This window comes from Bombus impatiens, unplaced genomic scaffold (genome assembly GCF_000188095.3).
Source record: "Bombus impatiens unplaced genomic scaffold, BIMP_2.2 scf_0321, whole genome shotgun sequence".
Taxonomy (NCBI): Eukaryota; Metazoa; Arthropoda; class Insecta; order Hymenoptera; family Apidae; genus Bombus; species Bombus impatiens.
In genome coordinates this window covers 2,058,617-2,085,150 of record NT_176740.1, presented here as the reverse complement: position 1 = coordinate 2,085,150, position 26,534 = coordinate 2,058,617, and the positions used below count along the sequence as shown (strand labels likewise).

Here is a 26,534-nt window from a genome sequence, read left to right as displayed (position 1 = left end):
TATAGTTGTATGAAGCATTACTCGGGTACGAGATACTAATATAATAATTGGATATTTCGGTGAAATAGAAAATCCTGTTGTAAAAATGTGAGTATTAGCATAATTACTTATCTTAAAACAATTCATATATCACTTCACATTAAATAAGAGTTTTTACCTTGTTTGATAAGTTTCAACGTTTAAAAATATGTTTATTGATATGTACAATAGAAGTAAGAAAATGGTATGAGATCCTAGTTATTTGTTTTGAAATGAAAATAAAAAAAAATACCTCTTACCGTGACAATGCCGTTAGACATTGCCGTGACCAGGATTCGAACCTGGGTTACTACGGCCACAACGTAGGGTCCTAACCACTAGACGATCACGGCTAACAGAGGACTTGTGAAACGTCTCTTTTTGGATAGTTTTATATGGTACAACAATACAATCTCAAATTCTTTTATATATTTCGTATTACAAATTATTTAATATGATTATTGGATTACTCTAGGATACTTAATAATAATATTAAGTAAAATAAGCGAATGGTGATAGTGACTATGACTTTTGAAGATTATATTGCCCTCTATGTATACGCTTACAATCATCATATCTTACCGACTGATTTTTAAATTGTTATTATCTTTACTATATCTTATATAATTAAAAAAAGAAACTATTACAAAAGATCAAGTGAATTATCCTTGCTTTTTAAAATATTGTAATTTATTAAGATATTTTCAATAATGAAATTATATATTTGTTATCACTGTTAATAATTGTTAATACTATTATAAGCCTAAATATTATGCATTAGTTTTTCAACTACAATTTGTAATATATTTAATTGTTTAATATAATTATATATTTACTGAAATAGAATATAATAGATAATGCATTTTGCAGGGGAATAAGTCATAGATACGCATGTTTATATAATGAAATAATAATTAGTTGTAATTACGTTAATAAGGAGTAATCTGCTCGGTTATTCATTTTTGTCCCACCCTTTTAGTTTCTTTACACTTCCGGTTCCGATCTTCCGGTTTCTCTCTGACAAGCTACTTTTCTTATATCGCTTATATGTCGAATTTGGCAGTTCAAACTATTTTGCGCGCAGTAAACAAAATCAGTGTGTTACGATACAAACGAAAAACATAAAAAATTGTATGAGACTTAGATATAACGGAAAAGGGAATTCTGTTAGTGTAATACGAAAGCGAGATTTCTCGCTTTTATTATCTAGTATTCACGTCATGGTTGCTATGAAAATGTCACTTCACTGGTGATTCATTTGTTCATTAGCTGGCATTTCTTCTGTTTTTTAATAGAACATAATGTAAGTACATACAGACTGTTTCATTGTTATCAAATTTGAATTACGAATAAGTAACGTTGTGTATTGTATTAGTGTTTATTTGTGTGCTGTATTTGTGTACATAGTGATGTAGTTAAAGAAGGTTAAGTAGGTTAGAAAGGAGAATAAATATTCCTGTTATCAAAATGTTACATTTATAAAAACTGTTACGTGTAATGAAAAGTAAAAGAGTCTTGAAATATCTAAAATTTTATAGGTTTATTCCTATATTTATATACAACTTTCGTTGTTAAACATTTACCACGATGAAATAACAGGAAATCTTTATTTATAACTCCACCGAAAATATTTTTCGTTCGCGTAATCGATAATTAATGACAGTAAAACAGCTTTTTGTACGTATTTTTCGTAATTTATACTACATAAAATAGTAATTTTCGTAATTTTATGAGAAATATAATTATCTTATAATTGTACAATGCAACCTCTTGTTAATCCAATACCTTATCATTCCAATAACATTATTTATACTAAAAACATTTTATATTTAGGATGATGGAAGAACCATTGAGTCAAGGTGCTTCACCATCTGGTGATAGTAATTTTTCTGGAAGCGGAGAATTAAGTTCCACTACTATAATGAGTATAGATGAAAGAATGTTGGATGTTAGCTCACGGCATTCTTTAAATGTTCTTAGAACACCTCCAACCAAGAAGGCAAAACGAGTGAGATTTTTTAGAAATGGAGATAAATTTTATACTGGTATTGTGATGGCTGTGACTCCAGAAAGATATCGCAGTTTTGATAGTTTAGCATCGGATTTAACAAGAGCTTTAATATCAAGCGTGACTCTACCTAATGGTGTTAGAGCAATTTATACTATGGATGGGAAAAAAGTTCAAAGTATTAATGATTTAGAAGATGGTAAATGTTATGTGGTTTCTGGCCAAGGAGAAATTTTTAAGAAAGTGGAATATTCATCTACCAAAGTAAGAAGAGGTAGTTCTTTATCTGGATTACCTCAATCTCCAGCAGGTACTGGTAGACAAATAAGTGCAATACCACTGTGCGTAAAAGCAAAAATAGTCACTTTAATAAGACATGGTACAAAACCTCGTAAAGTTGTACGTCTTTTACTAAATAAAAGAAATGCTCCAAGCTTAGAACACGCAATGGAAGCAATTACAGAAGCTGTTAAGTTAGATTCTGGAGCAGTAAGAAAAGTCTATACACTCTCAGGGCAACAAGTTACCTCATTGGAACAATTTTTTGAAAATGATGATATCTTTATAGCTTATGGGCCTGAGAAGTCAAATCAGGAAGATTTTGAATTAGATTTTGAAGAATCTAAGAGTGTGCAAAGCTTCCGAAGATGTCCATGGACATCAAAGAGACAAATTGGTCCAATGCCAAGAATGCCACGTAAATCTGGAAAAAAAGTGCTTACTACACCTCAAGTGAGGACACCGAGTCCTTCTTCGTTAATATTACCACAACCACTACGTTTACACTATGCAGTAGGACATGTAATTGGAGAAGGTAACTTTGCAATTGTTAGGCATTGCTCTCATAAGTGAGTATTATAAGAAATTGTAGAATATTAATAGCTAAAAATAATAAAAAATCTATCTAAAAATATTTTATAGATCTACAGGTGCAGAATACGCAATGAAAATTGTAGATAAGTATAAATGTCAAGGTAAAGAAACAATGTGGGCAAGCGAAGTATCAATTTTACGACAAGTTTGTCATCCAAATATTATTAATTTAATCGCGGAACAAGAAACTACTGATCAACTGTTTTTAGTCATGGAGCTTGTAAAAGTACATTTGTTCACAAATATTTCTATTTTAAATATCAAAAATTGAAATTTACATCAAGAGAATACTCCGAATTTGCGTTATTTTAGGGTGGTGATTTGTTTGATGCTATTGCTGCAGCAACAAAATTTTCCGAAAGTGAGGCTAGTGTAATGATTGGACATTTAACATCTGCATTAGCTTACTTGCATTCACACCAAATAGTACACCGTGATGTTAAACCTGAAAACCTTTTAGTTGAAATGGATGGAAATCATGTTAGATGTTTAAAGTTATGCGATTTTGGACTTGCTCAAGTTGTAAGGGAACCTTTGTACACAGTTTGTGGTACACCTACATATGTAGCACCAGAAATACTTGCAGAAACAGGATATGGTTTGAAAGTAAATTTATTTTCTAATTAGATATATACAATTTATTAATATAATTTTAGAAATATGAAAGACAAAATAACTTTATACCATTTTAGATTGATGTATGGGCAGCTGGAGTAATACTGTATATCTTACTTTGTGGCTTTCCACCATTTGCTTCTCCTGAAAATAAGCAAGAAGAATTATTTGAGCGTATTTTAAGCGGCCAGTATGACTTTAGATCTCCATTTTGGGATGAGATTTCAGATTCTGCTAAACAATTAATATCGAATATGCTCCAAACACAACCTGAATTGAGATTTAGTGCAGAAGATGTACTTGATCATCCATGGCTAGCGGTAATTGTCATTATATATTCTATAATAGAAAATTTATTTTATTATCTTGCATGGCTTACCATGTTTTTTTTTTTTAATTGATATAAGATCGTACTAGTAGTAGCCACATGGAGAATTCTTCTTTCGATTATATACATATACAATTTTTTAATTATTTATAATTTCTTATCAATTTGCTTATTAATTATAAATTCACTGCCATGCAAAATATGCTCACTTACTATATGGCTTCATTCTTAGTTACTTGAACACAATGCTAGGAAGGCTTCTGTAGTGGTTTGCTGTATCTGTAGCAGTGCTTTTGTTTTTCTTTTGTCCCGCCTCTGTATATCAGCAGAGCTTTCTAGGCGAACAGACCACAGCATCAACACCTACCAACGCGCCGGAGCAACACTGGTATCAGCGTGAGCCGATAAAGTTGGCAATTTTTGAATTTGACTTCTTCAAAAATCCAGTTCAGGGTGATAATTCTCAAGATGAAGTTGGTGATGCTCCTGATAGCAGGACAAATGTTAAAAACAACCGGAGTGAAGTTTTATCATCAATCGAATCAAACAGCATTGATTTATTTTACAACAAAGTTCAGAAAAATTAAGTTATGCCGAAGTTGATTTTTATAACGAAAACTCAAATGATAAGACTTGTGTCTTCAGTCAATCAATGAACGATCTTATGAACAATTTAAATAAAAACCAAGTTTACTCTACCATTTAAAAATCATCGCATAGTAAAACTTGTTTGAACAGTATTCAGATGGTTAATTCAGTGTTATTAGATAGCTATTAAAATACTCTTAGAATTCAAATTATCGTGAATTGTGAAGATAATTCACTTTAAGAACATATGTCTACTTCCAATAGAAAATAAACTAATTTCTTTACAAGAATTCATAATATTTCACGTATTATGTTGAATATATGAATCAGCAGCATACCTTTAAAAAACTTAGTTCAACTAATTTTGTGACAATAGGACAGAAATATAAGTAGAAACGTCTATGAAAATTTAACGACTTGTGAAAATATTGCTCCAACTCTTAAAAGCTAAGATGTAAAAAAACTATCATAGTTTTTTAATTAATTGGTAATTTAATTAGTAGTAATAGCGATAACACGGTTAAGCAACTTTGCAACTATTCAATGTTACATGAAAACAAAGATCAAGTTCTGAACTCCAAGATCAAGTAAAAATTCTGGAAATGCTAGTTTCTATTGTGATCAAGAACCGGAAAATGATAGTGTGTGTGATCTACATGAAACTAGGTGTGTAAATGAAGTTTTATAGTTGAATCATACGAAAAGTCTTTTTTATAAGCATGAAAAGTAAACAACAGAAGTATCACAAGCTCCAACAATTACACACAATTATCACAAGCTCTAAGTAATATACAACAGCTCCCAAAAGAATTCGAACGCCTACATTTGCGACTTTTAACGAGCAAAATATATGTTAAAGTGAAACATTTGAGACAATATTGAATTTTTTTAATCTGAAGATTATATCAGTAAAATTATGAAATATTTTAACGATATACACAGTGCATTTATTACAAACACGATTCATCTGTGGATCATAAAAGTATTCACACGTACAAACGCATGCATATATTACCATTGACTATGTATTATCTTATATTAACATTTAGTTCTTTCACCTCTGGCTGTAACAATATCTTTAACTTTGTTTTCTATACTATGAAGTAATTTTTTGCGATATTTACAATAGAATTCCATATTTTTATAAATCTTTCTTTGAATACTTCTTTCCTATTTATTATACATATAATTATGTAATGACCTACTGATTTCAGACCATAAATGTTATTTATAATCAATGTCTGGGTTTTATGAGTATTTAGGATGCAGGGTATATTATGTAGTATCTATTCTTTTAAGATTCAGTCCGTATGCCTCGGAAGTAAGAATGTATTAATAAGCCTAATTTTTCTGCACTCTGTTTTAGACTCTCTTAACATATATGTAAATATGTATTTCTTAAAAATTCCATCGATAAATAATAAATTTCCAGTACCATTGGCTGCCACACGACCTCGCACCATGACAGAATCATCTCCATGCTTTACTGTTCGACGTAAGTTTCGTATTTCTATTTCGATATTCGATTTTCTTTACGTATAATTGCGTTCATCTATTAAAAAATGTTAGATTTACTTTCGTTCGTTCTCACTGCTGTGATTCCAACTTCTTCGTACTCGTAGCTTCTGCAGTTCGATAAGTACACGTAAGAATAATACGGAATTAGCTAAACATAAACAATTTTTTACTTTGTCATAGAGATTCGTTGTAAACATAGTTTAATTCTAAGCGTTCGAATACTTTTGTGATCTATCAATAGGTATAACACTGAATGCTGAGAAGATGACTAGGCAAAGAAGTGCGGATCTGATTGGTCATTTCTGATAGACTCAATAACACCTACCGATCTGTGCTTGTAATTACCATACTGTAAATATTGTATATGTCATTAAATTGAATTCTAATTTTACCGATATAATTTTGAGATTTCCCTTTTGCTACAGATATATTGCATTGAATACGTGCTCCAGTTTAATGTATACACATGTTTCCTGGTTAAAACTTAAGCATTCGAATACTTTCGTGAGTCATTGTATTTCAAACCTTAGAAACAATTTATCAAAGCGATATTCAAATATGAAATAGCCAAAAAGTAATGTAAATCCAAGAACTGCTGGAAGAAATAAAAAGTTTAATCGTTTTTCATCGTACCACACAGTAGAGAATTTGGAATTCGTTGTAAACGAGAGAGTGACTCCTTATTATCAGAGTGTGTAGAAAATGTTTTTCTACATATGGATTGTGAGATGAAAAACGGAGAGAGAAAGGTATGGAAACTAAGAAAAATATATATGCAAGATTAATCAGAAATATAATGAAACATCGTTAGGTATAAATAGATAGAAAGACGACGTTACAACATAGAATTCAATTACAAGAAAAATATAAAATGTCGAAGGTCAGTTTTAGATAGTACAGCAGCTGCCAGTAGATGCAAGTTGAGCAAGCAGTGTGTTCACATCAGATTTAACATTGTAAATCCAATTTTAACGACCGATAGAAGAATATTATCGTAATTAGATATATTTATACGATAAAATACGAATTATATACGTGAAAATTATCACGGAACTAATCCGTTGAAGAGTCCAAAGTTTTAAGTAATAATTACTTTAACGTAAGTGCACAAAGTCGATTTAACCAAGGAGGTGACGTCATTTGTTCGTAGCTCTCGAAGACATTGATCGCGAATCAATAATTCAGATTAGAACAGGTGAGCATCACACATAAACAAGACATGCCAAATGCATTTAAGTAGCTTATCTTATATTTGATATCTATTGTATGTAGTTCAAGTATTGAATTAAACTATATGTAGAAATTGCTTTATCCTTATCAAGTTGTAAGTAATTAGAGGAACATTAGTGAGGCGAAAATCGTATCGATAATAGAAAAATCCTTGTGACAAGTGACAGAGGGCGACAGTGCGAGAAATTACGAATATTTGTGTAGCTTGTTGCATATGCTTGCTCAAAGGTAATTCAACTATCGCTAGGATAAATATTTTTATAAAGCATCGCGCGTGGGGTATTATTAAGAGCAATAAAAGCGAAGCTGGTGATAATTAGATCAAGGAACCTTAGAAAACATAGTATTGGGTATGATAATCAGTAAAGAAGAATTTATTCGATACATAATGCTTTTCATATGAAATTATTTTTGTAGAAATTACGTATAGTAAATTTTACGTGCATTTTTCTCCCTTTGTCGCTTGATGATACTTTTGTAGTTACCCCGCTACAATTTCCATATTTTTTAATGGAATTATTACTATGTACTATAACGATGTACATATATAATAAGTAAGAAGTTTATAAAATATTATTTATATATATATATATAAGCATTACCATTATTGCTATTCATTTTCATAATTTGTATTGTACGTATGAAAATACTTCATACTACAATCGATTTATATATCGTACTTTTTTATCGTTAGCACGATTAATTCGTACATGTATACGCGGTATTATACAGATCAATGCTGTCCATGGTTGAAGCTCCTCGCGTGGCTTTGTCCCATCTTCCGCGCTATCGCCATGAACTAACGAAAGAAATCAGAGAAAAGAAACCGAACAGACTTAGTACGATCCTTGTCATTTTTCATAAATCTCGTTCGTAAACTAAACCAAGAGACTTTGATTTTTGCGGGAAGCATTTGTATCAGATGCGTGTGTATAGCGCATCGGTTAGGCGTCCTTGTATCATAGTGACAAAGTCAAAGCAGGAGAGACTCTCCAAGCTTCGTAGCTTATCGTGGACAGCATTGGACGTAGATTATAGAAATTTAGAAGTGATTTATGCCAAATATGAGATAGATTATTTATATTATTACGTACATGTATAAGTATTTACATACAAGATAAATCCCGTATCGACATTTGTTGCTACATTCTTTACTTCTTTTTCATTTTTGTCGCTATATATACATACATATATATACATCTATTGCATATACGCGTATATTTTCGACTTGTCTGTAAACTGTACTCTTCTTATTTCTGTCAGAAAAATGAATTAAAGCAACAAATATGATAAAAAGTGACCAAATAATAAGCTTGATTCATAATCACTTTGAAAACCATATTTCGTAAAATATGTTTATAAAATATATTTATCTTTATACAGCAAGGTATCGTACTTCGAGCGTGTATATCGTTGTTCGTCCAAGTACAAAGAGTTGTGAAATTATACGGTTAGTGAATTTGCAAAAATCTTGCGACGACGATCGCCAGCTATATCTGATGCTCGTAAGGGACGAGTCACTCCGAGCGGAAGTGCCGGTACGCGACGCTGACGATCAGTATAGCGAGTTCAGTAGTAGGCTCGCGCGCCTACCGTGAGGGTGGCTGCTCGGCACGCAGCCTGCAGCTCGCCTTTCTCGTGTTTCTCTCCTGTTCCATTACTATCGTTTTTTTCTTTTTTTTATCGATACAAGCCGTCCTTTATATTAACAACATGTTTTCCAATGGATAAACTTTCTGTTAAACCGTTAACTAAACATATCGTAACAAGTGCGTGTGTGCATCGAAGTGTGTGTTAGAAAAATTAATACATATCAACGATAGCTGACGAAACAAAGTTCACTGTGTAGTGTAAATTGGCATCGACGCTGCTCTGATCAGGTGAGACATTAATCAAATACAAATTTTAATAATATTTTCACCGAAATTAGTAGACATTTACTTTCTTATCTCTGTTAATTGCCTTCGAACAGAGTTCTTTTTTTTTGTGTATATTACGACTATTGATGCACCTTAACGACTTTGAGATTATTTTATATATATATGTATAAAGATTAAGTAATAATTGCTTATAAAAATACGTAATTAGGTTAAATATTTACGCTGATATCTGTATTATATCTCGTTTTGTATTTTTCTATTTTTCTATTTAATGTTTAAATTCAATTTCAATACTCGGTATTAATCTATCAATAATTTAGTTTGATTTCCATAGATATACTAATTTTTAATTGGTATTCTCATCGCGCTTTCCTGGGTCAAAAGTCATTTATTTTACTCTCGAACTTAAGCTTGATTTAAATAGTTGGTACTGTAAAAATACTGTTACGCTCTGATTAGCATGCAATATCGATTAATGTTAACGGTCACAGTATGAAATCTACTATCAGAATAGAAGCGTACATTTTTCTGATGTTGCGAGATGCGTAGTTTTGAATTATTTTTATTTCAATATCGCGTATTGTATATTAATTCAGGGTATTTAATTTATCTTTATCATTGTATTTTACTTTCTATGTTACGCTTTATTATCCTCGAAAGAATATATCTCGAACGAAAGCAAATAATTTTGCAAATAAATGTACTTATATGTAACGATAATTGGTCGAGCGCAGAAAAGATATTTTATATGCTTGAATTTTACAAACTTGAAGAAGTATTTAGTATTTAGTCACGAAGTGCAACACGATCCTTATTCCGTGCTGGATTAACTGTTCCAAAGTTTGAAAGAAACGCTGGTAATTTGCCAACGTATTCTTTTTCTCTACTATTAAAAATGAATGTATGGTATTCGGTGATCACGATCGTTTCATCGTTTTATTCAACAGCTTTGTCGTTATTGAATCTGAAGGCGATCGATCTCGCCAAATTTGGCGAATTCCCAACACGGTGTACAGCCTTTTTTCATGTCAATGACGTTTTCGTGAGGTAATTGCATATACACGCACGCGCTTATATAAATACAACACTGGCAGAAGATATTTCGTGTTTACTCTCTTCTTCGCTCGTTAAATTCTCGTTTCGTAATCTCTTATTCAGCCAATTGTAATAATTATGCAAAATTAAAGGTGTACCGAGCTCTTTGTTTTTTAAGGTTTGTGACTCGCGTAAGATGTTTGCATAGAAATTTCTGTTCTATTTCATAGCGAAGCTTTCGACGTAAAATACGTTCTCACTTCTGGCTTATGTTTGGTTTAGGCGGAGCTAACGTTTGATCCGTAAGCAGTACGTAAACAAACTTCAAAATAATCATACAAGCTTATCGCTTATCAGGTACACAGAAGCGTAGATGCAGGTCACGTTTGTTTTTGCACGTTCACCGAACGTAAATACGTAGTCGACTTGGCCTTGCCTCTGCATTTCGTGTTTAAAAGAAACGTGCTACAACGTATCGAACTACACGCAATTTTTTATCAATATTTAAAACAGCGGATTAATCGTTTGGCCGATCGAAACGTTCTTAATTACTGTTTTGTAAATTTTCATTCGTGTCGAAAGTCATTCGCCAAGCAGATTTCGTAATCCCGAATGACACGGAACATTAAAAAATATTCATCTTTTATCGTACTGCTTGCGTGCGAATTTAAAATACAATACGTGTTATTGTTATCATTTTTTCCTCGTAATACACGTTCATTTGCACTAATTCGAAATTACTTTGACTAAAGACGATGAATAGACCGCAACTGGTGTTCATTATCAGACGAATAGACGCGATTCTTGCAAACGTTTATCCTACTTTCATAAATTACATATCTGCGAATCAGCCTTTCATCTACGCTGTATTATCCTGATCATATTAGAGTCATACTAGAGTTTTAATTATCCGCAATAGTATCTCAGAGACAAGCTACAAGTTCTGTGTACATAGTCGAAGAAATCAAAGTAGCAGGCCCGATCGTGTCCAGTTGGAGAAGAACACGGCGAGCTCTTCCGGCATGGTACTCGACGCGGACATTTAACGCATCAACGTTAATTTGTTAGCCTGACTGTTAGTTAGGTTTGGTTAGCGTGCCTGCCGTGCGTATTTAACGCGCACGCATTAAACACATTCAGAGTGATGAATGTTCTAGCATTCGTTTCCCGTATAATTGCCAGAGTAACATCTCTGTGCCTTTGTTTTCTCCTTTTCCCCCGAGCGCTGTACTTCGTCTCGTGCGTTTTTTTCACTTTTCGTCTTATCTGCTCGGGCAAGAATCTGTTAGGCTAAAACTATCTTCCTTTCGTTAGCTTTTATTCTTTCTTGGATAATGAAATGTCATTTTACTACTGCATTTTACCTTTGTTGCACCTTTCTAACAGATTTGGTGAATTTTACAACTTATATATTTCGCGACAAAGGAAGTAGATCGAACAATTTTACGAGTTCGTCGTATCGGAACGATACGTCGTATAATAATTCTACGATAGTTTTATTAGATTGTCTAAAGTTATTGCATCTAACTACAGTGCTGCAACAGGCAAAACGTATCGTAAAAATGTCTCATTGTTTCGAAGAGAATTCACGTATGTAATCATAAAATACGCCATGATACGGATAACGGTATTTGTGTTTTATGGGATTCGCGTTGTGGATGGCCAAAGGTTGTGATGATTTATCTGGTTTGGGATCTTCGCGATCCCGAACCCTACGCTCGTAATCATTGTTTCGGGCCATATTCTCGGCTATCTTTTCAATATCCGAAAAAAATTGCGATACTCGGACACTTAAACGGCATAATGGAGAGTGCACGGAAACTGTCGTGCAGACGATCCACGGTACCGATAGCGAAAGAACACGGCCAATAACATCGTTAGACCGTTCAAGCTGGTAAAATGTCGTTGAATTACATTCGACATTTTTCAGATTCCAGTGCTCAACTTTTAATCCCGACGATTTTTCTTCTATACGAACGTGTGACGTTTCCTTAAAGACTTAAACTTTGTTTCTGGCTTCGAATACAGCTCCCTAATAATGTTCCTTACATCGATCATCGATGTGTTTCCAAGACTACTGCTCGATCACGTTGATCGTCGAATTCATCACGATTGGCTGTAACAAATTTATCGTCGATAATCTGTCCTGCGAGTCCATGAGAAAAATGACTTAGATCGCTCACGTTATCCGACATTTCCGTGGCGCGCACCTTCATAAATCACCTTTCATCATTTCTTTCAACATGTTGCGTTCTATGTACACGCATTTAAGAGTCTGTATCAACGACGACGGCATACATAATGAGACGCATAAACAATGGGTAAATGCTTTTTCGTTCTCGCTCCCTCACTGTGGTCGGCGCTGCACAGTGGAGATACAAAGGCTGCTCGACCGACAACGGCACTTTATGGGGCTCATAAAGCGATAAAGACATCCGTACAAATGTACACGCTTCGGATGTCGTGTAACACACCATGCACTTCCGCGCTATCTCACCTGAGAAATGTTCTTGTAAGAAGAGTGTGTCTCGTGTTTTTAGCTTGGCCGGAGTAAATGGACTAGAAACGTAGGTGCACGTAGGGAGAACGGTTTGGAGAAATGGAAGTATCTCGATGTGAGATTCTTAATCGTATCAAAGAGGTAACAATATCTTTCGTACGGTCGTTTTCCTTTAACGAAGTTTTCCGTAAGTATCGTAAGTAATTAAGTACCGCGCGTAATTGATATCGTAAACGATAACGGGAATATTTCCGTGACAATCTCGAAGGAAAGAGCTTAGAGTTTCGAACGAAATGCAGCTTTTTTTACTATCGTATATGAAGCTATATGGGAAACTACGACGTTGAAAGAAGCATTGGACTATAAAAAGAAGTGGTACAGAACGAAATTTGAAGGCGAAATAACCAAAAGGAATTTTTCGAGTACAAAAGGTCAACGAGTTTGGCTTGCTTGACCCCGCTATTAAATCATACAAGAAAAGATTCCTTCGTTGGTGGTCTTCGTATCGTCCAGTTTTATTAATGGTGAGCTCGCCGAGAACAATCTTGCGGAGTTATCGCGATTATTTATACGTAGGTATTCGCTAAATTCGATGTTCATATTCGATAAAATACTACTGGACAGCGACGATAAATTAACCGCCCGATGCTTTTGTTGGAATACAACTCGTATATATTGTAAAATGTCAAAACGATGCTTATATAAATATTCAAACTGATACTTATCGTAACTAACGTACGGAAAGAAGTATAATTTTCAGTGTAGTTAAGCGTTCGTTAGTAGCGTAGTTAAGATCAAAGCTTCTCGCTGGATGCAACGCATCGACCATGTTTTGCATTTCCGAATATCTCAACGGGGTGCAACAGAGTTTGTGGGATCACGGTACGGGACATTGCGTGTGTCGCGGCATAATCGTAGAGACTGCTGGAACTAAATACAAAGGCTAGTCAAGATTGAGATAGAGCGTAATTTACTCACTCCGACGACTCTTAATCGTTTGCGTTACTACTTGTCGCGTACTTAAGATCGACGGTGTCATCCGAAATGCTATTTTACCGTGTCATATTTTTTTTCTTTTTTCTCTATTTTATCCTTCACGTAAGAAACATATTCCAGCTTAATATGAACATTTTTATTAAGAGAGGAGAAGAAACGTTAATTTTCCAAGACGTTGGTAATTTTCTTTGTACGCTTTATACGACCGGTTCCATTCATCGTGATTAATGCAATAAATTTTCGATGGTAACAAAATATTGGAATCTGTCGTTTCGGATCTCGATGACACGTAACGGATGAGATTACTCGGAATTTATTAGCAACCACCCTGCTGCTTCCAAATTGTGCCGGGTGTCAAATCGAATTTCCTCGGTTACATCCGGCTAGTGAATCACCATTTCCCAACATGAACACCGTAGTCTGTTTCCTTCTTTCCCCCTTGTTTTTATATCTTCGCGTCCAGATTTTTCTTTTCTATCCGCTAATCTCTAGGTTTAAATAAACTCCTTGGAATAGTGAACTGCCCGTGTAAGATTTGTCGAAGAAAAGGTCGAAGAAAGAAGAGGAGGCGAAGGAGTTTGGAATAGGGCGTGTTGTAGGTCCGTAGGTAGATAAATGGCCCGCTCTGCTGAACTTCTCTGATAGAGATATTAATCTTTCTCAAGGAATCTTCTCCTCCGTTATATCGTCGCTCTCCGTCCTTCAGCGTTGACCAATATCCTTGTCCTCCTCTGCCATCTTCGGTAATATCGTTATCCGTCTTTCCAAATCTTTCGTCTCTCTTTCGGACGTTCCGCATGCTCGTAAGCCATCTCTCTCTATTTTTCGCAAGTACAACGGTATGAAAAGTAGAATACCATATGTCCATGTCAGAGGGGAGGAACTCGAGACACGACAGGCGGATCGGGCAACCTTGTTCCTAAAAGTCAATCCTCAAAGACTTCCATCGTGCAAATAACTTTTGTTTACCGTGTTCTCGTACGTATTACGGTCCGATTTTTCATACGTGTTAGATTTAAAGCGTACGCGTGTTTTCTTAAAAAAAAAAGCGATAACTCAGCATTGGTAAAGTAGCGTTAACAAAAGATTTGTAGACTTTTCGGTGGGAAGAAGATATCGCAATCTTGTGCCGTTAAGGAAACTTGAAAGTCGCTTATGTAATACTTTTCATTCATTGCTGTTCGTATATACAAGATGGTCGCATAAAACGATTGTATCTCTCCTTTTATGGTTCGTACAAAAGCTACAAAGGCGCGTGCAAGTGTTTCTTTACCATTAACGCGTGATACCATCGTAGAACAAATTTTTGCATACGGATATCGGAAAAACGTTGGAACAACGAACCGTATAATATATTTTAATTGTCTGCAAAGTAAAGCTCCTAAGTATTAATAAAACGTGAGTGAGCAGCGGTTTTCTCCAATGTCCAGGATATGTATCCGGTGGGTGATTATAGCGGTGAGCATTGGTGTTGCGTTGTTCGTGACGCAGCGGTGTCGTTATAGGCAGGTGTGAGGAGGTCCATGGTTTCCACACATGGAAATAAATGCACTGCGTTCATACATACGTACGCACGAGTACACGGTAGTAGTGGGCAGAATGCGTGTGCGCACACGCGTGCGAAAACGCATAAATATACGAGAGAAACACGTTCACCTACACTATCGCGCGTCGGTGAACGACTAAGTGGGAACAATATAGTGTTCCATGGGGATGCATGGTGTGGCACAGAGCGTGGAATCGCCGAGGTGGGGACAGATCGATAGCAAAAGGGGCCTTCCAGACCTTATGGTGCCTCCTCCACCTCCTATTCCTCCTTCTCTTCCTGTTCGTTCTCTACCTTGTTCCGTTCTATGAAATTAACGTCCGTTTGTATCCTAGTTTTTCCAAGTTTCCAGAGCATTCTGCTCGATCGTGTTCGATCAGTGTGCAATCGAATGCCACTGTTAAATTACGTTCGCGTATAAAATTCACATACGCTCTCGCGAATGGTACTATTTCTAGTCTGTTTGGCGAGATTTGAAGAAAATTAAACTCTTTTTACCGTAATTGTAAATATCGTATTACTAGAATTTCCAACGTTTACGCGTATTATATCTTTTAACGCCTAAATTTCATTCCTTGAGAACGTTTTGAAATTATTAAAGAGCAATTTTGCCAATTGTCGAAATCCTCAGATGTTTCCAAACGAAGTTAACTCTATCGATGCTTAATAGGAATGATAATTGCACGAGCTTATAGTTTTAAGAAAATAACGGTGTGACCGTTGGGTCTACAGGAGGTTACATGAGAAACGATCTGGTATCCAATGGCGTGCCAAGGGAACGGGGTTCGGATATAGTGATTAAAGCGATACTTCCGCTGGTCGTTATCGAGCCGCGAAGATAGCATCGCGGTTCTCGATCACTGTCAGGACGCGAACCCCCCCGACACCATACCAGAAAATCCCCATACCGATGTACTACTGTTATGGGAATCTCCTTAAATTCCAAACTTGGCTTCTTTGCCTCGCCGTTTGTTTGTCGGTGAACTTTCTAATTAATGGGGACACGCGTTATCTATTCGCGGTGTGTTTTACACGTTCTTAATCGATTTTTTATCGAGGGAAAGGAACAGGTAATTAGAACGTTGAGTTCGATATATTTTATCTTCTAGGAAAATTTACCATTGTAAAAGACGTTCATTAAATGATTGGATTGTTGACCTTATCGTAACAATGTAAATATGCGTACGCCAGCGATTTAAAGCAGAGGCGAATGTACATGTTGCAATAAACTCGTACGATTTCATGGCGTACGAGCAATTAAACTTGCCGAGGCCTTGATCACCTCTGTTAATGAGAATTGCACTCGAGACTGGAATATTTTACTTTCTACTGTTTTATTCCACCGGTCAATTGAGCGTAACGATGTTTCGGTATATCGCTACCATAATAATTAAGTATTTCTTTTGCAGAGACTAATTGGTTTCACGTTATTTTAATCGATCCGTATAATTGCACAGACCGTAATTAAGCAAGAGAGGTATTCATTCGCAATATCATATAAAAATCATACTTTATCTTATAAAAAGATCATATTTCTATTTATTTATAATCGTATTTATACTTTACTCACTGTAACTTCTCTATGTTGTTTATTGTTTGTCTAATACGTGTGTACTACGATCCACAAAACCATAAAATAGACGCCGTAACTAATCTTTCGACACGCTATTAGTCTATTTACGACGCTATAATATGTATCTGAAGTTGTACAACGCATCCAGGGGTGGTAAGACTGTGGAAACAACGAAGAGGAGGGGTGCAAACATACGAAGCACGTTCTCGTGCGCAAGAAGCGGAAGCTGATAGAGAGAGAGAGAGAGAGAGAGATAGAATGTATTAAAATATGAGAGTACTTGGTCAGCGGCCGCGTGTACGCGCGTTCAACAGTTCGAACATCGGAGTTTATGGTGTGCAGTATCATGGGAGGCAGGGTAGGCGGGTGTCGAGCCTCATTAGACAGCACGAGACCCCGTGCATCGTGAGGGGTTGCCGCATGGGACTCGATGGAAGTGCGTACGACGAACCGGAAACTAACGACGTTACCCCCTCTATCCTATCGACCTTTCTTTTGCGCTTACGTTTTCGATTCTTGTGTTCGATCGACAGATGTACATCATGGAAGAGAATCGTTTGTTTTAAGGGTTTACCCGTGAATCGACGCGCGGTCAAACACGATAAAAAACGAATAATATAGCAGTCTTCGTCTGGTCTTCGTCTCTTTCTATTGGGAAATTTCAAGCGCCAACCAGACGAATGTTGTTATTTCTGTCTGTAATTTAAATACATCGCATTTAAATACATCGGCGTTTGTAATTAAATGAAATCAAGATACGATTATATGAAAAATCATTTAAGAAGCTTCTTGTATTATCGATTAACGCATTTCTTTATTAATATTTTTGTTACTTCGACATTCGAAATATAATTTGGTATTCAGGCTTAGCGTATATAATGTCGCATATAGCGACGGACAGCATCCATAGAGAGCTTATGCGCGCTTATGCGCTCGAATATAATGTAAGAGATTTGGACGTAATATCGGAGGTTGTAAATAGGCGCGATAGCAAATTGGCGAGTTCATTTGTCGTGTATTAACGGTGTTTATACTCGCAGCCTGCGGGGACAACGCGATCGTCGTTAATCACGACAAATTCGCCGTGATTAATTATGCTTTTCGCTCGATTAGCTTTCCGTATCGCGAGAGTGCTCCCTCTGTCTCTTTCGGTTGTTGAATATTCGTCCTCTCCGATTTTTCTTCGTCTCTCTTTCTCTCTACGCGGTACTCCTCTCCCTATCCTTCTTCCTTAACCCCTGTTTTCCCTCTCTCTCTTTTGTCAACGAATAATCGGCGAACGCCGCGTTTTGTCGTCCAACGATCAGACCCTCGACGCTCGCGTTTCACCTCTGTTTTATTCCGAGTTGAAAGAGCGCGCGATGTTATCCTTGAACAAGACTTCAAGTATCGTAAAAGGCGCGGCTCTCTTTGATGATCCACGAACGATCGCGGCAAACCCAATTGCTTTCGTTATCGATCAGACTTTTGCAGGTTTAAGACCGTCGTTTGTTGGAGGCTCCTCTCTTTATAATTTACAATTTACGAGGTCTTCGGCAAGCTTAATCTCTTCGTCGTTATGCATCCTCATTGTTATGTCATGTTCTTTATCGCGTAACCAAATATTTGTTTTTTTTACGTTTGATATTGTTTTTCAATCAATTACATTCGCGAATAACGAAGCACGGACGAAGAAATCGTGTTTTCGATGGAAACAACGAATACACGAAAGATAGTTGGCTACTCGAGCGATATATTCGATGGATTTTCGTTCTAGAAGAATATCAGGAAAACAAGGTGGTTCTCGAAAGAGACGAGAAACTTCGTCCCTTCGACCGGATGTGTCATTTGGTACCTGGGTCACGTAGCTCTTCGTATTGACAGGCCGACCAGCCAACCAGCCACCCTCTACCCTTCTCTCGTCTGCTTCGACTCTTGTTTCAGGCCTAGCTTTATCCAGATTCCGCGGAACAATTGCGTCCTCTTTTTGCTTTCGCAGGATAACGCAGAGGATTATTGCTCGTTCTACTTACTCTTATCACTAGTCGAGATTTTTATATTGTTTGAAATCTATGTTAAGAAAGAATCAAATGTGTGTGTGCGTATGTGAGTAAATTTGTAGACCACTTTATATTAATTTAGTATACAAGACATTTAAATATTTTGCTTAAATTTCCCCTGCTTCTACTTGTTCTACTAAATTTAACTTTCGTTACGCGTATCAAAGCAGAGTAAGTAACGCTTAGTTCTGTTTGCTTACAGAGTATTTAGTGTAGCAGATATGGTACAGCGATGAGCCTGCAGGCACAGGCTCAAGCACAACGCTCTGCGAGGTACTCCCCTCAGGAGACCATCAAGGTAAGAAATTACGTTTATATCGACTTTTCTCCTAGCCATGTTCGCGATGGTAAAGTCAGAATGTCGAATATCACGACAAAGATTCAATCGTGTCACTGCGACGTAAAATCCGGAGGATGAACAAGCTTGTCAGTCGATCGACACTTCGAAAAAATAGAAATATCAGTTTAATCATCGAGATTAAAGAACGTGTTTACGATTATTCCAGCCAAATTGGAAACAATAGCTCCGACGCAAATTACATTCGTTTTCCTCGACGAGTTTTAACGTAATTAACACGAACACTCTGTTCGGTGGTTGGTATCGTCACTACGTTGACTACAATTCAGTCCTCTCCTCGTTCATCATTGGGGTTAATCCTGTACGTGTTCGAGTGTACGCGACCTTGTATTACTTCCTGCGTACTCTGAATTCTGGTTTGACGGAGCATCGGAGGGGAAAAGAGTTTGTAATTTCGTGGCTATAATTATTGGTGTGAACATGGAATTCCACGCTATTGTACGCTACTGAGGAATTCGCAGAAAAATTTATCGGACTCTCCAAAAATGTGGATCGTTTTGATCGATTTCAAACGACTTTCGAATACACCTCGAATAGTATTTGTCGTTTAAAATAGCGCGTAGAAATTAATTATCGAATCCGTGGTTCTTTTTTTTCTCCTTTTTTTTTTTTGTAGCTGTCCATTACCGGATTCCATTAGAAATTATCCATTTGTTTTGGAGACGAAATATTTAGTCTCCGTTTGCTGCGCACACGGAAGGTGGAATTTAACGGAATTAAGTTTCTTCTTTCCTACAGCTGTAACGCAATTAACAGAGGGATATTCTTATGCGATAATGTCTGGCCGTTAACTACGTTCCCATCCCTTTCTTAACGTTAATCTCCAGTCTAAACGGTTAATACCGTGCGCCCTTTATTTTAATTCTCCAGACTTACGGAAAAAGTCTATCTTTCTGCTGCTACTCACAGCAAACCAACATTTATATAATTGAAATTCTTCATCGTGATAACGCATCCATTGTTATTAAAATTAGAATTAGTGATAGAATTGCGAGCGAATATTATATAGTACGATATACTGCACATATTTGTCTATTAAATAAACTTGTAAACCGACTAATCGGATGAATAATAATCACCAATACATATACAACCCTTTAAATTGATAACAAACAGAGATGCTTGGTAAGATATAAATTGCGCGCAAAAGTTGCCGATTATTATATGTTAAACCTTCATAGATTTACAATTAAGCCCGCATAGTGCCATTTTCTTTTATTTTACACGCTATACGACTGTTTATACGTGCAATATGTTACGGAGACTTTTATCGCTTTCCAACGGTGTACAAGAGAGAGAGAGAGAGAGAGAGAGAGAGAGAGAGAGAAAGAGAGAGTGAAAGAGAAGGAAGAAAAAAAAGGAGAGAACGCGGGAATTCTCCGCAATGGCATGGAGGTACCAAGCATAATTTTCCACATGAATGCACTGCCGACTCGTCGCTTTTTCCTAATGACTGTCTTAATTAATATCCACCTAGGCGCGGTTGCGTCGAGCTGTCTGTACGCGATCGCGACCTTGTCGTCCCCTCTTCGTACCACGGATAATTTTCCGCGCGAATGACCGAACTTCACTCTCGTTCGTCGTCGGCGAGCCGTTGGCCGTCCTCGCTGCTCTTTTTTCCACCTTCTGCGTTCGACGTCAGTCGGTGTCGAGGGCCTTTACACGACTCAAGCAGACCTCGTGCGGATGACAAAATGCTAAAATTGCCGCGCTTCCGTGACGCTGTTCTATCGCGCCATTCAAAGCGATTATCGATCTTTCGATAAATATTCCATTAAAATTAGAAGTTGGTCTCTGAACTTTGAACAATTGACTCGCATCTTTAGATTCGAAATTTTCACGATGTTCGTTGGACGAATTGTATCTGTGCTTCTTTGAGTTTCAATCGCGTTTCGCGAGAGCGTGGTGAGCTTCGTCGTGGTTCATTGAAACATTCGCAAAACGCAGGAATAAAATGCAACGTATTATCAAAAGCACGATGGAAACTCGAAGAACTGGAAATATGTGTGTCGTTCATTTGCATCGTTAACGTTACTTAACGTACCGGACGTATGCTTGTAAACGAAAGAATATTTAGAGCATCGAAAGAAACAGGTTGTTGAGAGTACAAAACGGTGTATGGGAAGTACGAGCAAGCAGGGAATGTTTGCTCTCAGCTGTGTGCCAACTCGTTCGCTGCTTGTACGCTCTCAATACGCGTAACTGATTTCTGCCATGGAAAAGAAGCTAAACCCAGTTTACCTTAATTTATATTCGCAAAGTTATTCGTTAAAGATATCAAATAAGGATTCGTAAGAATACCTTCGCGTTATTATAGTCTATGGGTTGGTAAAACAGTAAAGAAGAAACGTAAATTAATTTTTACGGAGTTTGAAAAATCAACGAACCTTTGAACGTTAAACCGACTTCTTTGTTAAACCGACGATACGATTCGTACATTCGATCGACACGAGAATAAATCAAAAGAACGCTTTCAGTCGGCCCTAAAAATTGACAATTTTTTAGATACAGCGGCTACAGAAAGTATTTGCACGCATTTTCCAATAAAGCGGTTTTTTCATCAGGATCCACGTTTCATTTTAGTATGAAATTTTTGCAAATGTGTGAAAGTACTACTAAACGATACGAAATTTAATATACTCGGATCTGATTAATTAGTATGTAAATAATACGATAAATACGATGATGAGCAAATACTTTTCTTAATCACCGTACGTCACTCTTCCGGTGATCTTAACGATAGGTCCATCTACCATACCAACCATAGGTCCATCGTACCAACGATAGATGCGAAAGTGAAACGAAATTATGGTCTCAGCGGATGTTCTTTTCCTGGAGACAAAAGCGTGTGGCTAACTGGTCTCAGCAAAGCTGCCGCTAAATGGTCGAGGTTTTCCAGCGGTGGTTTCGTTCCCTACTCCTCTCGGACGAGTGGTAAGCTACACAGACGAAGACGAAGAGATTTTGGGTGTCGAGTGAGCCACGCCCCGGCCATGAGGACGAGATGATACCATTTTGCAACCCTCTTGGTAGCTGGCTGAATCCCTCGGGACCACCTCCGTCCCTCCGTTGCGTAGATAATTAAAGATACAACGCCTACCTCTCGCAACACGCCGAAGAGAGGGCATTCTCTGCTGCAAGATCCGGCAACACTCGGAGGGTGAGAAAGCGCTAAATTGGCTTACGCGCGCAGAATCTTGCCATGCGTCATACAACGTGCCTTTACCGCGAAAACTTCTGCCTGGATGAAGATTCCACGCTGCGGCTTTCCCAAAATCCCTGTCGAATTTTCGCTGCCTCGGTCGATTATTTCTTTTGCTAAATTTACCGAAAAATACGTAGATGCGTACGACGAAGCTCTGTCTCCTCTTGCGACATAGAAACGGTTGGCAAAAGTGATCGCTGCCTTTCGAGGGGTTATCTGTACATTTTAGTATGCTGGGCTGTATTAAACCGACATGTTTTCTCGTCTGTTTCTGTTTCGTTCTATACGAAGGTTTTGCGAACTTAATTGACTCGTAGACAATTCAATTATTTTTTGAAAATTAACACGCGAAGTTCTCTTGGAAAATATTTACGTCAGAAATATCGATTTCTTAAAATCGTTCGCACAACTTTATGGATTTGTCAGATATTGCTCATATCTCTGGATCAAATGAATCGCTCCCTTTTCTAGCTACGTTGTATTAAAGTACATCCTCCCAACCACTAAATAACATCAAAATCGGAAAATCAGGCAAATTATACTTATCTATACTGTAATCTTTATTTATTGAAAGTTAAATCCTAATTGAAAAGGAAAGAATCTATAAAAATACTCAGATATTCACCGTTGTAACTTACAAACTGTTACCGATCAGGAAAAATATCATCAAAATATATTTCAACAAAGCCCGTCTTTCTTGCAAGAGGTGTCCCTTCGTTCAAGTCTGTCAAGTATTCGTTCCGTACCTACATGCGAAATGTCAGTAGACTATCGTCAGACTATCTATCGTACGCGAATATTGCCAGTTCCATAGTCTTAGAGGATAGGAAGAATATACGCTTAATGGAGAATGGAGAATGGAGAAACGCACCGTAAGATCTCGCGAGTGTCAACGTAAAAATTATTGCATAAGGGAGAGGAACGTGGGGTGAAAAGCCGACTTGGGGATGCGTACCTTGCCTCGTGTGAATGCCCTTCGAGCGTATTTGCACGGTCAGGCATCGATTAGCCATTCGAGGATCGACCTAACCATCGTTCCGGAATTGCCTCGATATCTCCGTGAATGCTTCTCTCAGGCACTCTGCCCCTGATGCGAGTTTCTCGCAACATATTGAGCACACACAGAACAGGAGGGTGGTTATCGTTGTAGCATCGATATCGCGAATACGACTCGAGATATGAGACAATTTCATACGACTGTTCGTTTCGCTTCGATTAGAGTCGAGTTTTATTCCTGTGGACGCGCGGATCGTTCCACGACGAGACGCTCTCCTCGAATACGAGAATTCTCTAGAAGTAAAGTTTCATTTTCGGCTTCCAGTTTTCGTTCAACGCAACACTTAATAACCGTCGAGACAGAGTCTGCAGTCCTGTTACCAAAATTATTAACTAGCGGGCTATGGATTAAGTTGGAGCTGCTTCCAGAGGATCTACGAAGATATATTTAACCTCGTAGATGATGGGTCTTCCGATTATGGAATTTATGAATATCTTAGTCAACGTGCGTGAACATTTGTCGTCGAATTTTAACCGCTGATTATGGAAATTAAACGCTTAGCGCTAGAATTATCGACGATTAAACGTATAAGACTTTGAATCAACTACAAAATAATACACTCGAGGCAAGCTTTTACCCATATACTATGTACAATACAATAATAACTAACACGTTTAATATTTTAGAAAAAGTCGTTCAAAATCCCGAAACTGCACCGTTGTAAATCTATGATATCGTTGTGAAAAATTATAAATTGGTCATGTCGGGGCTAGTAGTTCTGGCGTTAAATTCTCCTCCGGCTGAATAAATATAAGACATGTTCTGTAATCTATGAAAACGATTTTTGGAGAAATGCGATTTATAGAACCATCTGAACGAAGGTTTGAGGTTATTTTTTAAATCGTGTACACAAAAGTAGGGAAGTTGAGGAGTGGTGAGATAAGGTGCTCCCCAAGTTTTTCGCGTTGCCGAATTTTCCGCGCCCATGCCCACGTGCCACGATAAGCCTTTAATCGAAGATTAATATTACCGGGGTTGTTTGGTAGAACCCCTGTCACGCATCGCGATTAAGGGCAGACCTTACGTGCCGTGAGCTATTCTTTCTCTCTTCTGCAGATTTCTTTCTACATTTGCCTTTCTTTACGTTTCTTTCGGCGTATCATAAATACGCAATATCCTTTCCTCATCTTCTAACCTTCGTTTTCTTAAATTTTTATACATATGTTTCGTCCGAAAAGTTTCTTTCGTTTTATAAGAAAATAATGGACGCACAATATTTCTCGTTTTATATTATTTTATCGAATTACGTACGATCCATTTGGTTCTATCAAAATAAAGATCACAACGTTCGGCAGATTAGGTTTCATGTTTTTATAAAAATACGTCGTTGTAAACGACGTGTGTGTAAGAGAAGGATATTTTTCGAACTTAATACATATATCGGCTCATTCGTCGAAAGTTCTATCTGTCTGTTTTTAATCAGAAGTTTGACATGGAAAGAGAGAAAAGCATTATGAGTTCAACCATCAACGTATTGCTTTTAGATTTTTATCACAATTCCTGCTAATATACAGGGTGGTTGGTAACTGGTGATACAAGCGGAAAGGGGGTGATTCTACGCGAAAAAAGAAGTCGAAAATATAGAATAAAAATTTTTCGTTTGAGGCTTTGTTTTCGAGAAAATCGACTTTGAATTTTCACTGTAGATCGTTGTCTCGATGGAAAAATTAAAAAAAAAAAAATTTTATTCTATATTTTCGACTTCTTTTTTCGCGTAGAATCACCCCCTTTCCGCTTGTACTACCAGTTACCAACCACCCTGTAGATAATTTCAGGATCATTCTACTCGTGTCGTTTTAGTGACACGCGTTCTTACTATCTTTTTCAATAAAAAACAAACAGTTCCTGAGCTAAGAAAATTTTCTTATCTTAAATGTTTTTTTTTTTTATTAAATGTATTTCGATGGCAGTTTCGTTTAAAGTGCCGATTTACAACGAGAAATAGTTGTCACGAAACTAGCACATTTCCTCTGGTAATTTGAATATCAGGCTCGTAGGAACGAGAGATATATAAGGAAATTCCGGTATCGCGATAGGTGAATAAAGGCGGTCGTAAATCAAAAGTCGATATTAATTGCCATATCAACACTAGGGAGAAATGTTTACATATGCACCCCGGGTATTTCACTAATTATTCCCTTCTTAAATATCTCATAAATCATCGTGCAATTAGTGATAAGTACTTACGTGTAGAATTGTACGACGTATTTACGTGAAACTAGACACTGACTGTAGGACACGTAATGACACTATTACCATTAATGTGTACGTCCTTGAAATGTCGATCAAAGGCTTTTCGTGTCCCTAATATCACTCGTTATCGTATTACCTCCTCTAGGGGCCAAAGCATAAGAAGGAAATTGAACTCACATCGAACTAGTAGTTAAATAACGATCAAATATCGTGCACGAAAATCTTTCCGTGCGTATAACTTAATTTATACGTATAATTATGCGTGTGAAAATTTAATATACCTAAGTAATTCTCCAACGCTCGAAGATAAACGACAATCGTTTATAAAGCGAGGAGAAACGCATCGATTATGAATAATTAGTTGTTGCGAATAAAAAATATCGTCTCGCTTCGCTCGAACAGCTGAATAACAGATTCAGTGAATTTTAACTCGCAATGGAATTACTAAGTAAACTTTACCCATGAAACCTTCGAATCTTCCGAATTTGATCGTTCCATTACCCCCTCTCGACTTAGTCAAGGTTACGAAGTTCTAAACTTATCGCGCTATCGAGTCTTCTTTACCCCTTTACCCTGGCGCGCGGCACATTATTATGCATCCCCACGCTATCAAACTACAACTTTAATCATATTAAAACTAACGTCGGCCCCTTAACATGATAATATTATGAATATTACTCGGAATTAGGATAAACTTCGAAGTAGATCGAACATCAACCCTCCAATCTCTTTCGACAGATTCTTGTAACTTCTCGTTAAACGTATGTCTATAGGTACAACGTGATTTCTTCTGATTTCGAAGTTGTAAGAAAGCGTTGTTGATATATGGAACCCCGAAAGTTCTCCAACCTAAGCCCTCTTTCGCTCGCACTTTCCTCCTCGATTTCTTCCACTCTTTTCTGTTCTCACTTTCGTTGTCGTAAGAATTGAGAATCAATACCAGTGGAGTTTCTGCAACTTTACGCGAGGACTGC

General features: G+C 36.9%; 2 protein-coding genes and 1 non-coding gene across 8 annotated transcripts in view; 2 read left to right on the top strand and 1 right to left on the bottom strand.

The window, feature by feature from the left end:
- Positions 1 to 299: 299 nt before the first annotated feature.
- TRNAH-GUG lies at positions 300 to 371 on the bottom strand. The gene has a single exon. It is a non-coding gene; the product is annotated as a tRNA-His (tRNA).
- A 634-nt stretch (positions 372 to 1,005) lies between these two features.
- Positions 1,006 to 7,259, top strand: LOC100745496 (serine/threonine-protein kinase GD17699). 6 transcript variants are annotated; one of them, XM_033320684.1, is made up of 7 exons: positions 1,006 to 1,321; positions 1,852 to 2,874; positions 2,948 to 3,125; positions 3,212 to 3,505; positions 3,592 to 3,834; positions 5,863 to 5,925; positions 6,190 to 7,259. In XM_033320684.1, coding segments are annotated over exons 1-6 (1,773 nt in total). In that variant the 5' UTR covers positions 1,006 to 1,319; the 3' UTR covers positions 5,896 to 5,925; positions 6,190 to 7,259. The 6 variants fall into 6 exon arrangements, with proteins under 6 accessions (XP_033176575.1, XP_033176574.1, XP_024223384.1 ...); XM_033320683.1 differs by having other exon boundaries at positions 5,863 to 7,259; XM_024367616.2 differs by having other exon boundaries at positions 4,182 to 7,168.
- A 1,519-nt stretch (positions 7,260 to 8,778) lies between these two features.
- LOC100749443 (protein sickie) overlaps positions 8,779 to 26,534 on the top strand; it is a 196,624-nt gene continuing 178,868 nt past the window's right edge. Inside the window, exons 1-2 of the mRNA XM_024367606.2 lie at positions 8,779 to 9,058; positions 18,950 to 19,045. Of these exons, the coding sequence (XP_024223374.1) occupies positions 18,980 to 19,045 (66 nt within the window). The 5' untranslated portion in view covers positions 8,779 to 9,058; positions 18,950 to 18,979. The remainder of the gene's footprint in view (positions 9,059 to 18,949; positions 19,046 to 26,534) is intronic.